This window comes from Engystomops pustulosus, unplaced genomic scaffold, assembly GCF_040894005.1.
Source record: "Engystomops pustulosus unplaced genomic scaffold, aEngPut4.maternal MAT_SCAFFOLD_94, whole genome shotgun sequence".
NCBI lineage: Eukaryota > Metazoa > Chordata > Amphibia > Anura > Leptodactylidae > Engystomops > Engystomops pustulosus.
Window position 1 is genome coordinate 305119 of NW_027284980.1, and position 12993 is coordinate 318111.

Below are 12993 nucleotides of genomic sequence, written 5' to 3' on the forward strand. Positions count from 1 at the left end.
ACCGGCACCCTGTCCATCACCCAGAGACTCACACTCGGGACATTAAGGGGTTGCCCCAGGGAGATCCGCTATAGCAGCCTCTCCCTCATCATTTCTTGCCAACACCACCCTGCTGGAGACCTGCCAGGCTGTAGGACAGCCCTCCGGTTACCCCGTACCAAGCACCGTGACATAGCGTGCTTAGGCCGCAACCGCCAGCCACTCCGGTACCGCGGGCCCCGGCTGTCTCCAGGCCTCACCTCAAGGGCTAGGCCCCGGTGGGGGATGTTGCAACATCATGTAGTCACCATGTCTCCCCATGTATCTGCTCCAGTCACCTCATACACTGCAGACATGGCTGATATATCATATATAGAGGAATTATTACCACAGGAGATCATGTAGTCACCATGTCTCCTCATGTATCTGCTCCAGTCACCTCACACACTGCAGACATGGCTGATATATCATATATAGAGGAATTATTACCACAGGAGATCATGTAGTCACCATGTCTCCTCATGTATCTGCCCCAGTCACCCCATACACTGCAGACATGGCTGATATATCATATATAGAGGAATTATTACCACAGGAGATCATGTAGTCACCATGTCTCCTCATGTATCTGCTCCAGTCACCTCATACACTGCAGACATGTCTGATATATCATATATAGGAGAATTATTACCACAGGAGATCATGTAGTCACCATGTCTCCTCATGTATCTGCCCCCAGTCACCTCATACACTGCAGACATGTCTGATATATCATATATAGGAGAATTATTACCACAGGAGATCATGTAGTCACCATGTCTCCTCATGTATCTGCCCCCAGTCACCTCATACACTGCAGACATGGCTGATATATCATATATAGAGGAATTATTACCACAGGAGGTCATGTAGTCACCATGTCTCCTCATGTATCTGCCCCAGTCACCTCATACACTGCAGACATGGCTGATATATCATATATAGAGGAATTATTACCACAGGAGATCATGTAGTCACCATGTCTCCTCATGTATCTGCTCCAGTCACCTCATACACTGCAGACATGGCTGATATATCATATATAGGAGAATTATTACCACAGGAGATCATGTAGTCACCATGTCTCCTCATGTAACTGCCCCAGTCACCTCATACACTGCAGACATGGCTGATATATCATATATAGAGGAATTATTACCACAGGAGATCATGTAGTCACCATGTCTCCTCATGTATCTGCTCCCAGTCACCTCATACACTGCAGACATGGCTGATATATCATATATAGAGGAATTATTACCACAGGAGATCATGTAGTCACCATGTCTCCTCATGTAACTGCCCCAGTCACCTCATACACTGCAGACATGGCTGATATATCATATATAGAGGAATTATTACCACAGGAGATCATGTAGTCACCATGTCTCCTCATGTATCTGCTCCCAGTCACCTCATACACTGCAGACATGGCTGATATATCATATATAGAGGAATTATTACCACAGGAGATCATGTAGTCACCATGTCTCCTCATGTATCTGCCCCAGTCACCTCATACACTGCAGACATGGCTGATATATCATATATAGAGGAATTATTACCACAGGAGGTCATGTAGTCACCATGTCTCCTCATGTATCTGCCCCAGTCACCTCATACACTGCAGACATGGCTGATATATCATATATAGAGGAATTATTACCACAGGAGATCATGTAGTCACCATGTCTCCTCATGTATCTGCCCCAGTCACCTCATACACTGCAGACATGGCTGATATATCATATATAGGAGAATTATTACCACAGGAGATCATGTAGTCACCATGTCTCCTCATGTATCTGCCCCAGTCACCTCACACACTGCAGACATGGCTGATATATCATATATAGGAGAATTATTACCACAGGAGATCATGTAGTCACCATGTCTCCTCATGTATCTGCTCCCAGTCACCTCATACACTGCAGACATGGCTGATATATCATATATAGGAGAATTATTACCACAGGAGATCATGTAGTCACCATGTCTCCTCGTGTATCTGCCCCAGTCACCTCATACACTGCAGACATGGCTGATATATCATATATAGAGGAATTATTACCACAGGAGAACATGTAGTCACCATGTCTCCTCATGTATCTGCCCCAGTCACCTCATACACTGCAGACATGTCTGATATATCATATATAGGAGAATTATTACCACAGGACATCATGTAGTCACCATGTCTCCTCGTGTATCTGCCCCAGTCACCTCATACACTGCAGACATGGCTGATATATCATATATAGGAGAATTATTACCACAGGAGATCATGTAGTCACCATGTCTCCTCATGTATCTGCTCCCAGTCACCTCACACACTGCAGACATGGCTGATATATCATATATAGAGGAATTATTACCACAGGAGATCATGTAGTCACCATGTCTCCTCATGTATCTGCTCCAGTCACCTCATACACTGCAGACATGGCTGATATATCATATATAGAGGAATTATTACCACAGGAGATCATGTAGTCACCATGTCTCCTCATGTATCTGCCCCAGTCACCTCATACACTGCAGACATGGCTGATATATCATATATAGGGGAATTATTACCACAGGAGATCATGTAGTCACCATGTCTCCTCGTGTTTCTGCCCCAGTCACCTCATACACTGCAGACATGGCTGATATATCATATATAGGAGAATTATTACCACAGGAGATCATGTAGTCACCATGTCTCCTCATGTATCTGCTCCATCACCTCACACACTGCAGACATGGCTGATATATCATATATAGAGGAATTGTTACCACAGGAGATCATGTAGTCACCACGTCTCCTCATGTATCTGCTCCAGTCACCTCATACACTGCAGACATGGCTGATATATCATATATAGGAGAATTATTACCACAGGAGATCATGTAGTCACCATGTCTCCTCATGTATCTGCCCCAGTCACCTCATACACTGCAGACATGGCTGATATATCATATATAGAGGAATTATTACCACAGGAGATCATGTAGTCACCATGTCTCCTCATGTATCTGCCCCAGTCACCTCATACACTGCAGACATGGCTGATATATCATATATAGAGGAATTATTACCACAGGAGATCATGTAGTCACCATGTCTCCTCATGTATCTGCTCCCAGTCACCTCATACACTGCAGACATGGCTGATATATCATATATAGGAGAATTATTACCACAGGAGATCATGTAGTCACCATGTCTCCTCATGTATCTGCCCCAGTCACCTCATACACTGCAGACATGGCTGATATATCATATATAGAGGAATTATTACCACAGGAGATCATGTAGTCACCATGTCTCCTCATGTATCTGCTCCAGTCACCTCATACACTGCAGACATGGCTGATATATCATATATAGGAGAATTATTACCACAGGAGATCATGTAGTCACCATGTCTCCTCATGTATCTGCTCCCAGTCACCTCATACACTGCAGACATGGCTGATATATCATATATAGGAGAATTATTACCACAGGAGATCATGTAGTCACCATGTCTCCTCATGTATCTGCCCCAGTCACCTCATACACTGCAGACATGGCTGATATATCATATATAGAGGAATTATTACCACAGGAGATCATGTAGTCACCATGTCTCCTCATGTATCTGCTCCAGTCACCTCATACACTGCAGACATAGCTGATATATCATATATAGGAGAATTATTACCACAGGAGATCATGTAGTCACCATGTCTCCCCATGTATCTGCTCCCAGTCACCTCACACACTGCAGACATGGCTGATATATCATATATAGGAGAATTATTACCACAGGACATCATGTAGTCACCATGTCTCCTCATGTATCTGCCCCAGTCACCTCATACACTGTGTGCATACCTCCCAACCGTCCCGCTTTCAGCGTGACAGTCCCGTTTTATGGGCTCTGTCATGCTGCCACGGAAAGGGGAGATAATGTCCCGGGCCCCGCCCACTTTTTCCACTTTGTCCCGCCTCCTCCAGCCCCCGTAGTTTAGAGCTGCAGAGCAGCCAAGGCATGGGGGCCGGGAGGAGGCGGGACCAGCCCCTGCTCCCTCCTCACATGATGTCTGCACCAATCATGTGAGGAGCGAGCTCCGCCCCCGGCTGGCCACGCCCCCTCCGCGCGTCCAGGGGAGAAGAATGACAGAAGGTAAGAGATTGAGGGGACAGGGGGGCCACAGGGCTGGGGCACAGTAAGAGGACAGGTGGGTGCTGGAGGCTACAGCAGGACAGGGGAAGCTGGAGGCTACAAGGGGGAGCTGGAGGCTAATGGAGGAGGAAAGAGGGTCTGGGGCACAGGAAGAGGACAGGGGGGTGCTGGAGGCTACAGGGGGGGGGCTGGAGGCTACAGGGGGGGGGGCTGGAGGCTACAGGAGGAGGAAAGGGGGAGCTGGGGCACAGGAAGAGGACAGGGGGGTGCTGGAGGCTACAGGGGGGGCTGGAGACTACTGGAGGAGGACAGGGGGTGCTGGAAGCTACAGGAGGACAGGGGGGGCTGGAGGCTACAGGAGGACAGGGGGGGCTGGAGGTTACAGGAGCAGGACAGGGGGGCTGGAGGCTACAGGAGGACAGGGGGGGCTGGAGGTTACAGGAGCAGGACAGGGGGGGCTGGAGGCTACAGGAGGACAGGGGGGGCTGGAGGTTACAGGAGCAGGACAGGGGGGCTGGAGGCTACAGGAGGACAGGAGGAGGGTGCTGGTGGGCATGAGGAGGCTCGTGGGGGACAGGAGGAGGCTGCTGGGGAACAAGAGGAGGCTGCTGGGGAACAAGAGGAGGCTGCTGGGGGACAGGAGGAGGCTGCTGGGGGACAGGAGGAGGCTGCTGGGGGACAGGAGGAGGAGGCTGGAGGACAGGAGGAGGATGCTGGAGGACAGGAGGAGGATGCTGGAGGACAGGAGGAGGATGCTGGGGGACAGGAGGAGGATGCTGGAGGACAGGAGGAGGAGGCTGGGGACAGGAGGAGGATGCTGGAGGACAGGAGGAGGATGCTGGGGGACAGGAGGAGGATGCTGGAGGACAGGAGGAGGAGGCTGGGGACAGGAGGAGGATGCTGGAGGACAGGAGGAGGAGGCTGGGGGACAGGAGGAGGATGCTGGAGGACAGGTGGAGGCTGAGCACAGGAGGATGCTTGAGTAGGCTGGGGGACAGAAGAAGGCTGGAGGGCAGGAGGAGGAGGCTGGGGGACAGGTGGAGGCTGCTGGGGGACAGGTGGAGGCGGGAGGAGGCTGCAGGAGGACAGGAGGAGGAGGCTTGAGGAGGAGGCGGCTGGGGGACAGGTGGAGGCGGCTGGGGGACAGGTGGAGGCGGCTGGGGGACAGGAGGAGGCTGCTGGGGGACAGGAGGAGGCTGCTGGGGGACAGGAGGAGGATGCTGGAGGACAGGAGGAGGAAGCTCGTGGGGGACAGGAGGAGGCTGCTGGGGGACAGGAGGAGGCTGCTGGGGGACAGGAGGAGGATGCTGGGGGACAGGAGGAGGAGGCTGGGGACAGGAGGAGGATGCTGGAGGACAGGTGGAGGCTGAGGACAGGAGGATGCTTGAGTAGGCTGGGGGACAGAAGGAGGCTAAAGGGCAGGAGGAGGAGGCTGGGGGACAGGTGGAGGCTGCTGCGGGACAGGAGGAGGAGGCTGGGGGACAGGAGGAGGAGGCTGAAGGACAGGAGGATGCTTGAGGGGGAGGTCGGAGGACAGGAGGATTCTGGAGGGGACTGTGGGACTGGAGGACAGGTGGAGGATGCTGAAGGAGGAGGACAGGGGGGCTGGAGGCTACAGGAGGACAGGGAGGGCTGGGGCACAGGAGCAGGACAGGGGGGGCTGGAAGCTACAGGAGGACAGGAGGAGGCTGCTGGTGGGCAGGAGGAGGCTGCAAGTGGGCAGGAGGAGGCTGCAGAGGGACAGGAGGAGGCTGCAGGGGGACAGGAGGAGGCTGCAGGGGGACAGGAGGAGGCTGCAGGGGGACAGGAGGAGGCTGCTGCGGGACAGGAGGAGGAGGCTGGAGGACAGGAGGAGGAGGCTGGAGGACAGGAGGAGGAGGCTGGGGACAGGAGGAGGCTGAGGACAGGAGGATGCTTGAGTAGGCTGGGGGACAGAAGGAGGCTAAAGGGCAGGAGGAGGAGGCTGGGGGACAGGTGGAGGCTGCTGCGGGACAGGAGGAGGAGGCTGGGGGACAGGAGGAGGCTGCAGGACAGGAGGATGCTTGAGGGGGAGGTCGGAGGACAGGAGGATTCTAGAGGGGACTGTGGGACTGGAAGACAGGTGGAGGATGCTGGAGGAGGAGGCTGGAGGACAGGATGCTACAGGAGGAGGCTGGAGGACAGGAGGAGTCTGGGGGACAGGAGGCCACAGGAGGAGGCTGGAGGACAGGAGGCTACAGGAGGAGGCTGGAGGACAGGAGGCTACAGGAGGAGGCTGGAGGACAGGAGGCTACAGGAGGAGGCTGGAGGACAGGAGGCTACTGGAGGAGGCTGTAGGACAGGAGGTTACATTATGAGGAGGATAGAGAACAGGGACCATGTGAGGAGGGGTGGGGGTACAGATAATATTATGTGTAAGTTTGGGGAGATAAATAAAAGTGAAAAACAAAATGTCAAGGGAGGATAAAATTAAAGATGGGTTTTATATGTTGCAGATTTGCTTTATGGGATATTATACGGGTCCATGGGGGTGGGGTGGGGGGCCAAAGTAAGGGGCACTTTACTATGCGGGGACCGTCAAGGTTGATATTATACTATGCTTGTGGGTGAGTCAATGGGCGTGGTTTAGAAAAAGGGGAGGGGCTTTTGTCCCTCTTTCTCTTGTCCAAAAGTTGGGAGGTATGCAGACATGGCTGATATATCATATATAGAGGAATTATTACCACAGGAGATCATGTAGTCACCATGTCTCCTCATGTATCTGCTCCCAGTCACCTCATACACTGCAGACATGGCTGATATATCATATATAGGAGAATTATTACCACAGGAGATCATGTAGTCACCATGTCTCCTCATGTATCTGCCCCAGTCACCTCATACACTGCAGACATGGCTGATATATCATATATAGGAGAATTATTACCACAGGAGATCATGTAGTCACCATGTCTCCTCATGTATCTGCCCCAGTCACCTCATACACTGCAGACATGGCTGATATATCATATATAGAGGAATTATTACCACAGGAGATCATGTAGTCACCATGTCTCCTCATGTATCTGCCCCAGTCACCTCACACACTGCAGACATGGCTGATATATTATATATAGGAGAATTATTACCACAGGACATCATGTAGTCACCATGTCTCCTCATGTATCTGCCCCCAGTCACCTCATACACTGCAGACATGGCTGATATATCATATATAGGAGAATTATTACCACAGGAGATCATGTAGTCACCATGTCTCCTCATGTATCTCCTCCAGTCACCTCATACACTGCAGACATGGCTGATATATCATATATAGAGGAATTATTACCACAGGAGGTCATGTAGTCACCATGTCTCCTCATGTATCTGCTCCCAGTCACCTCATACACTGCAGACATGGCTGATATATCATATATAGAGGAATTATTACCACAGGAGGTCATGTAGTCACCATGTCTCCTCATGTATCTGCCCCAGTCACCTCATACACTGCAGACATGGCTGATATATCATATATAGAGGAATTATTACCACAGGAGATCATGTAGTCACCATGTCTCCTCATGTATCTGCTCCCAGTCACCTCATACACTGCAGACATGGCTGATATATCATATATAGAGGAATTATTACCACAGGAGATCATGTAGTCACCATGTCTCCTCATGTATCTGCTCCAGTCACCTCACACACTGCAGACATGGCTGATATATCATATATAGAGGAATTATTACCACAGGAGATCATGTAGTCACCATGTCTCCTCATGTATCTGCTCCATCACCTCATACACTGCAGACATGGCTGATATATCATATATAGAGGAATTATTACCACAGGAGATCATGTAGTCACCATGTCTCCTCATGTACCTGCTCCAGTCACCTCATACACTGCAGACATGGCTGATATATCATATATAGGAGAATTATTACCACAGGAGATCATGTAGTCACCATGTCTCCTCATGTATCTGCTCCAGTCACCTCATACACTGCAGACATGGCTGATATATCATATATAGGAGAATTATTACCACAGGAGATCATGTAGTCACCATGTCTCCTCATGTATCTGCTCCCAGTCACCTCATACACTGCAGACATGGCTGATATATCATATATAGAGGAATTATTACCACAGGAGATCATGTAGTCACCATGTCTCCTCATGTATCTGCTCCAGTCACCTCATACACTGCAGACATGGCTGATATATCATATATAGAGGAATTATTACCACAGGAGATCATGTAGTCACCATGTCTCCTCATGTATCTGCTCCAGTCACCTCATACACTGCAGACATGGCTGATATATCATATATAGGAGAATTATTACCACAGGAGATCATGTAGTCACCATGTCTCCTCATGTATCTGCTCCAGTCACCTCATACACTGCAGACATGGCTGATATATCATATATAGAGGAATTATTACCACAGGAGATCATGTAGTCACCATGTCTCCTCATGTATCTGCTCCAGTCACCTCATACACTGCAGACATGGCTGATACATCATATATAGAGGAATTATTACCACAGGGGATCATGTAGTCACCATGTCTCCTCATGTATCTGCCCCAGTCACCTCATACACTGCAGACATGGCTGATATATCATATATAGAGGAATTATTACCACAGGAGATCATGTAGTTACCATGTCTCCTCATGTATCTGCTCCATCACCTCATACACTGCAGACATGGCTGATATATCATATATAGGAGAATTATTACCACAGGAGGTCATGTAGTCACCATGTCTCCTCATGTATCTGCTCCCAGTCACCTCATACACTGCAGACATGGCTGATATATCATATATAGAGGAATTATTACCACAGGAGATCATGTAGTCACCATGTCTCCTCGTGTATCTGCTCCCAGTCACCTCATACACTGCAGACATGGCTGATATATCATATATAGGAGAATTATTACCACAGGAGATCATGTAGTCACCATGTCGCCTCATGTATCTGCTCCAGTCACCTCATACACTGCAGACATGGCTGATATATCATATATAGAGGAATTATTACCACAGGAGATCATGTAGTCACCATGTCTCCTCATGTATCTGCCCCAGTCACCTCATACACTGCAGACATGGCTGATATATCATATATAGAGGAATTATTACCACAGGAGATCATGTAGTCACCATGTCTCCTCATGTATCTGCTCCCAGTCACCTCATACACTGCAGACATGGCTGATATATCATATATAGAGGAATTATTACCACAGGAGATCATGTAGTCACCATGTCTCCTCATGTATCTGCTCCAGTCACCTCATACACTGCAGACATGGCTGATATATCATATATAGAGGAATTATTACCACAGGAGATCATGTAGTCACCATGTCTCCTCGTGTATCTGCTCCAGTCACCTCATACACTGCAGACATGGCTGATATATCATATATAGGAGAATTATTACCACAGGAGATCATGTAGTCACCATGTCTCCTCATGTATCTGCCCCAGTCACCTCATACACTGCAGACATGGCTGATATATCATATATAGGAGAATTATTACCACAGGAGATCATGTAGTCACCATGTCTCCTCATGTACCTGCTCCCAGTCACCTCATACACTGCAGACATGGCTGATATATCATATATAGGAGAATTATTACCACAGGAGGTCATGTAGTCACCATGTCTCCTCATGTATCTGCTCCAGTCACCTCATACACTGCAGACATGGCTGATATATCATATATAGAGGAATTATTACCACAGGAGATTGTGCTGCCCCAGATAATGGCAGTATTTGTTTGTGTGATATACCTTGGGGGGGTCACTTACTTTGTGTCATCACTGTACATATGTCAGGAGGGGTCGGGCACCAGGTACGTGATGTACACAAACACTACTGTTTACTGTCAACGCTCCAGCTTTGTGTTCACCTTCACGGGTTACAGGGCGAGGCGGACAAGACTGGTCTGTGCCATCACAGTCTACAACTACCCCACCACATACCCACCCCCAAACCTGCCCTACACTCACCCCACCAACCCACCCTACACCCACCATATAAAGATGGGTCCACATGCGTCACAGCCTGACACAAGAGGAACACACAAGAGGAACACACAGGTGAGAACAACTACTATTGTTATATATATGTACGCAGCACAGGACTACTACTCCTATTCTGTAAATATGTACACAGCACAGGACTACTACTCCTATCCTTATATATGTACAAAGCACAGTACTACTACTCCTCTCCTGTATATATGTACACAGCACAGGACTACTACTCCTATCCTTATATATGTACAAAGCACAGTACTACTACTCCTATCCTGTATATATGGACACAGCACAGTACTACTACTCCTAGCCTGTATATTTGGACACAGCACAGTACTACTACTCCTATCCTGTATATATGGGCACGGCACAGTACTACTACTCCTATCCTGTATACATGGGCACAGCACAGTACTACTACTCCTATCCTGTATATATGAGCACAGCACAGTAGTACTACTCCTATCCTGTATATATGGGCACAGCACAGTACTACTACTCCTATCCTGTATATATGGGCACAGTACTACTACTCCTATTCTGTATATATGTACACAGCACAGCACTACTACTCCTATCCTGTATATATGTACAGAGCACAGCACTACTACTCCTATCCTGTATATATGGACACAGCACAGTACTACTACTCCTAGCCTTTATATTTAGACACAGCACAGTACTACTACTCCTATCCTGTATATATGGGCACGGCACAGTACTACTACTCCTATCCTGTATATATGGGCACAGCACAGTACTACTACTCCTATCCTGTATATATGCACACAGCACAGTACTACTACTCCTATTCTGTATATATGTTCACAGCACAGCACTACTACTCCTATCCTGTATATATGTACAGAGCACAGCACTACTACTCCTATCCTGTATATATGTACAAAGCACAGTACTACTACTCCTATCCTGTATATATGGGCACAGCACAGTACTACTACTCCTATCCTGTATATATGAGCACAGCACAGTACTACTACTCCTATCCTGTATATATGGGCACAGTACTACTACTCCTATCCTGTATATGTGGGCACAGCACAGTACTACTACTCCTATCCTGTATATATGGGCACAGTACAGTACTACTACTCCTATCCTGTATATATGGGCACAGCACAGTACTACTACTCCTATCCTGTATATATGGGCACAGCACAGTACTGCTACTCCTATCCTGTATATATGGGGACAGCACAGTACTACTACACCTATTCTGTATATATGGGCACAGCACAGTACTACTACTCCTATCCTGTATATATGGACACAGCACAGTACTACTACTCCTATCCTGTATATATGTACACAGCACGGTACTACTACTCCTATCCTGCATATATGGGCACAGCACAGTACTACTACTCCTATCCTGTATATATGGGGACAGCACAGTACTACTACACCTATTCTGTATATGTGGGCACAGCACAGTACTACTACTCCTATCCTGTATATATGGACACAGCACAGTACTACTACTCCTATCCTGTATATATGTACACAGCACGGTACTACTACTCCTATCCTGTATATATGGACAAAGCACGGTACTACTACTCCTATCCTGTATATATGGACACAGCACAGTACTACTACTCCTATCCTGTATATATGGACACAGCGCAGTACTACTACTCCTATCCTGTATATTTGGGCACAGCACAGTACTACTACTCCTATCCTGTATATATGGGCACAGCACAGGACTACTACACCTATTCTGTATATATGGACACAGCACAGTACTACTACTCCTATCCTGTATATATGAGCACAGCACAGTACTACTACTCCTATCCTGTATATATGGACACAGCACACTACTACTACTCCTATCCTGTATATATGGACACGGCACAGTACTACTACTCCTATCCTGTATCTATGGGCACGGCACAGTACTACTACTCCTATCCTGTATATATGGGCACGGCACAGTACTACTACTCCTATCCTGTATATATGGACACAGCACAGTACTACTACTCCTATCGTGTATACATGGGCACATCACAGTACTACTACTCCTATCCTGTATCTATGGGCATGGCACAGTACTACTACTCCTATCCTGTATATATGGACACGGCACAGTACTACTACTCCTATCCTGTATATATGGGCACAGTACTACTACTCCTATCCTGTATATAAGGACACAGCACAGTACTACTACTCCTATCCTGTATGTGTGGGTACAGCACAGTACTACTACTCCTATCCTGTATATATGGACACAGCACAGTACTACTACTCCTATCCTGTATATATGTACACAGCACAGTACTACTACTCCTATCCTGTATATATGAGCACAGCACAGTAGTACTACTCCTATCCTGTATATTTGGGCACAGCACAGTACTACTACTCCTATCCTGTATAAATGTACAAAGCACAGTACTACTACTCCTATCCTGTATATATGGGCACAGCACAGTACTACTACTCCTATCCTGTATATATGGTCACAGCACAGTACTACTACTCCTATCCTGTATATATGGGCACAGCACAGTACTACTACTCCTATCCTGTATATTTGGGCACAGCACAGTACTACTACTCCTATCCTGTATATATGAGCACAGCACAGTACTACTACTCCTATCCTGTATATATGTACACAGCACAGTACTACTACTCCTATCCTGTATATATGGGCATAGCACAGTACTACTACTCCTATACTGTATATATGGACACAGCACAGTACTACTACTCCTATCCTGTATATACGGAAACAGCACAGTACT

General features: G+C 47.8%; 1 protein-coding gene across 3 annotated transcripts in view; it reads left to right on the forward strand.

Moving 5' to 3' along the window:
* Positions 1-4097: 4097 nt before the first annotated feature.
* LOC140106988 (V-type proton ATPase catalytic subunit A-like) overlaps positions 4098-12993 on the forward strand; it is a 74485-nt gene continuing 65589 nt past the window's right edge. Inside the window, exon 1 of one of the 3 annotated variants that reach the window (XM_072131580.1) lies at positions 4098-4172. Coding sequence is in view for 1 of the 3 variants with exons in the window: in XM_072131578.1 (XP_071987679.1) it covers positions 10227-10273 (47 nt within the window). In the remaining 2 variants the exon portion in view is untranslated. Of the gene's footprint in view, positions 4173-10192; positions 10274-12993 lie in introns of those variants that run through there. The other 2 variants (XM_072131578.1, XM_072131579.1) reach the window with 2 other exon arrangements.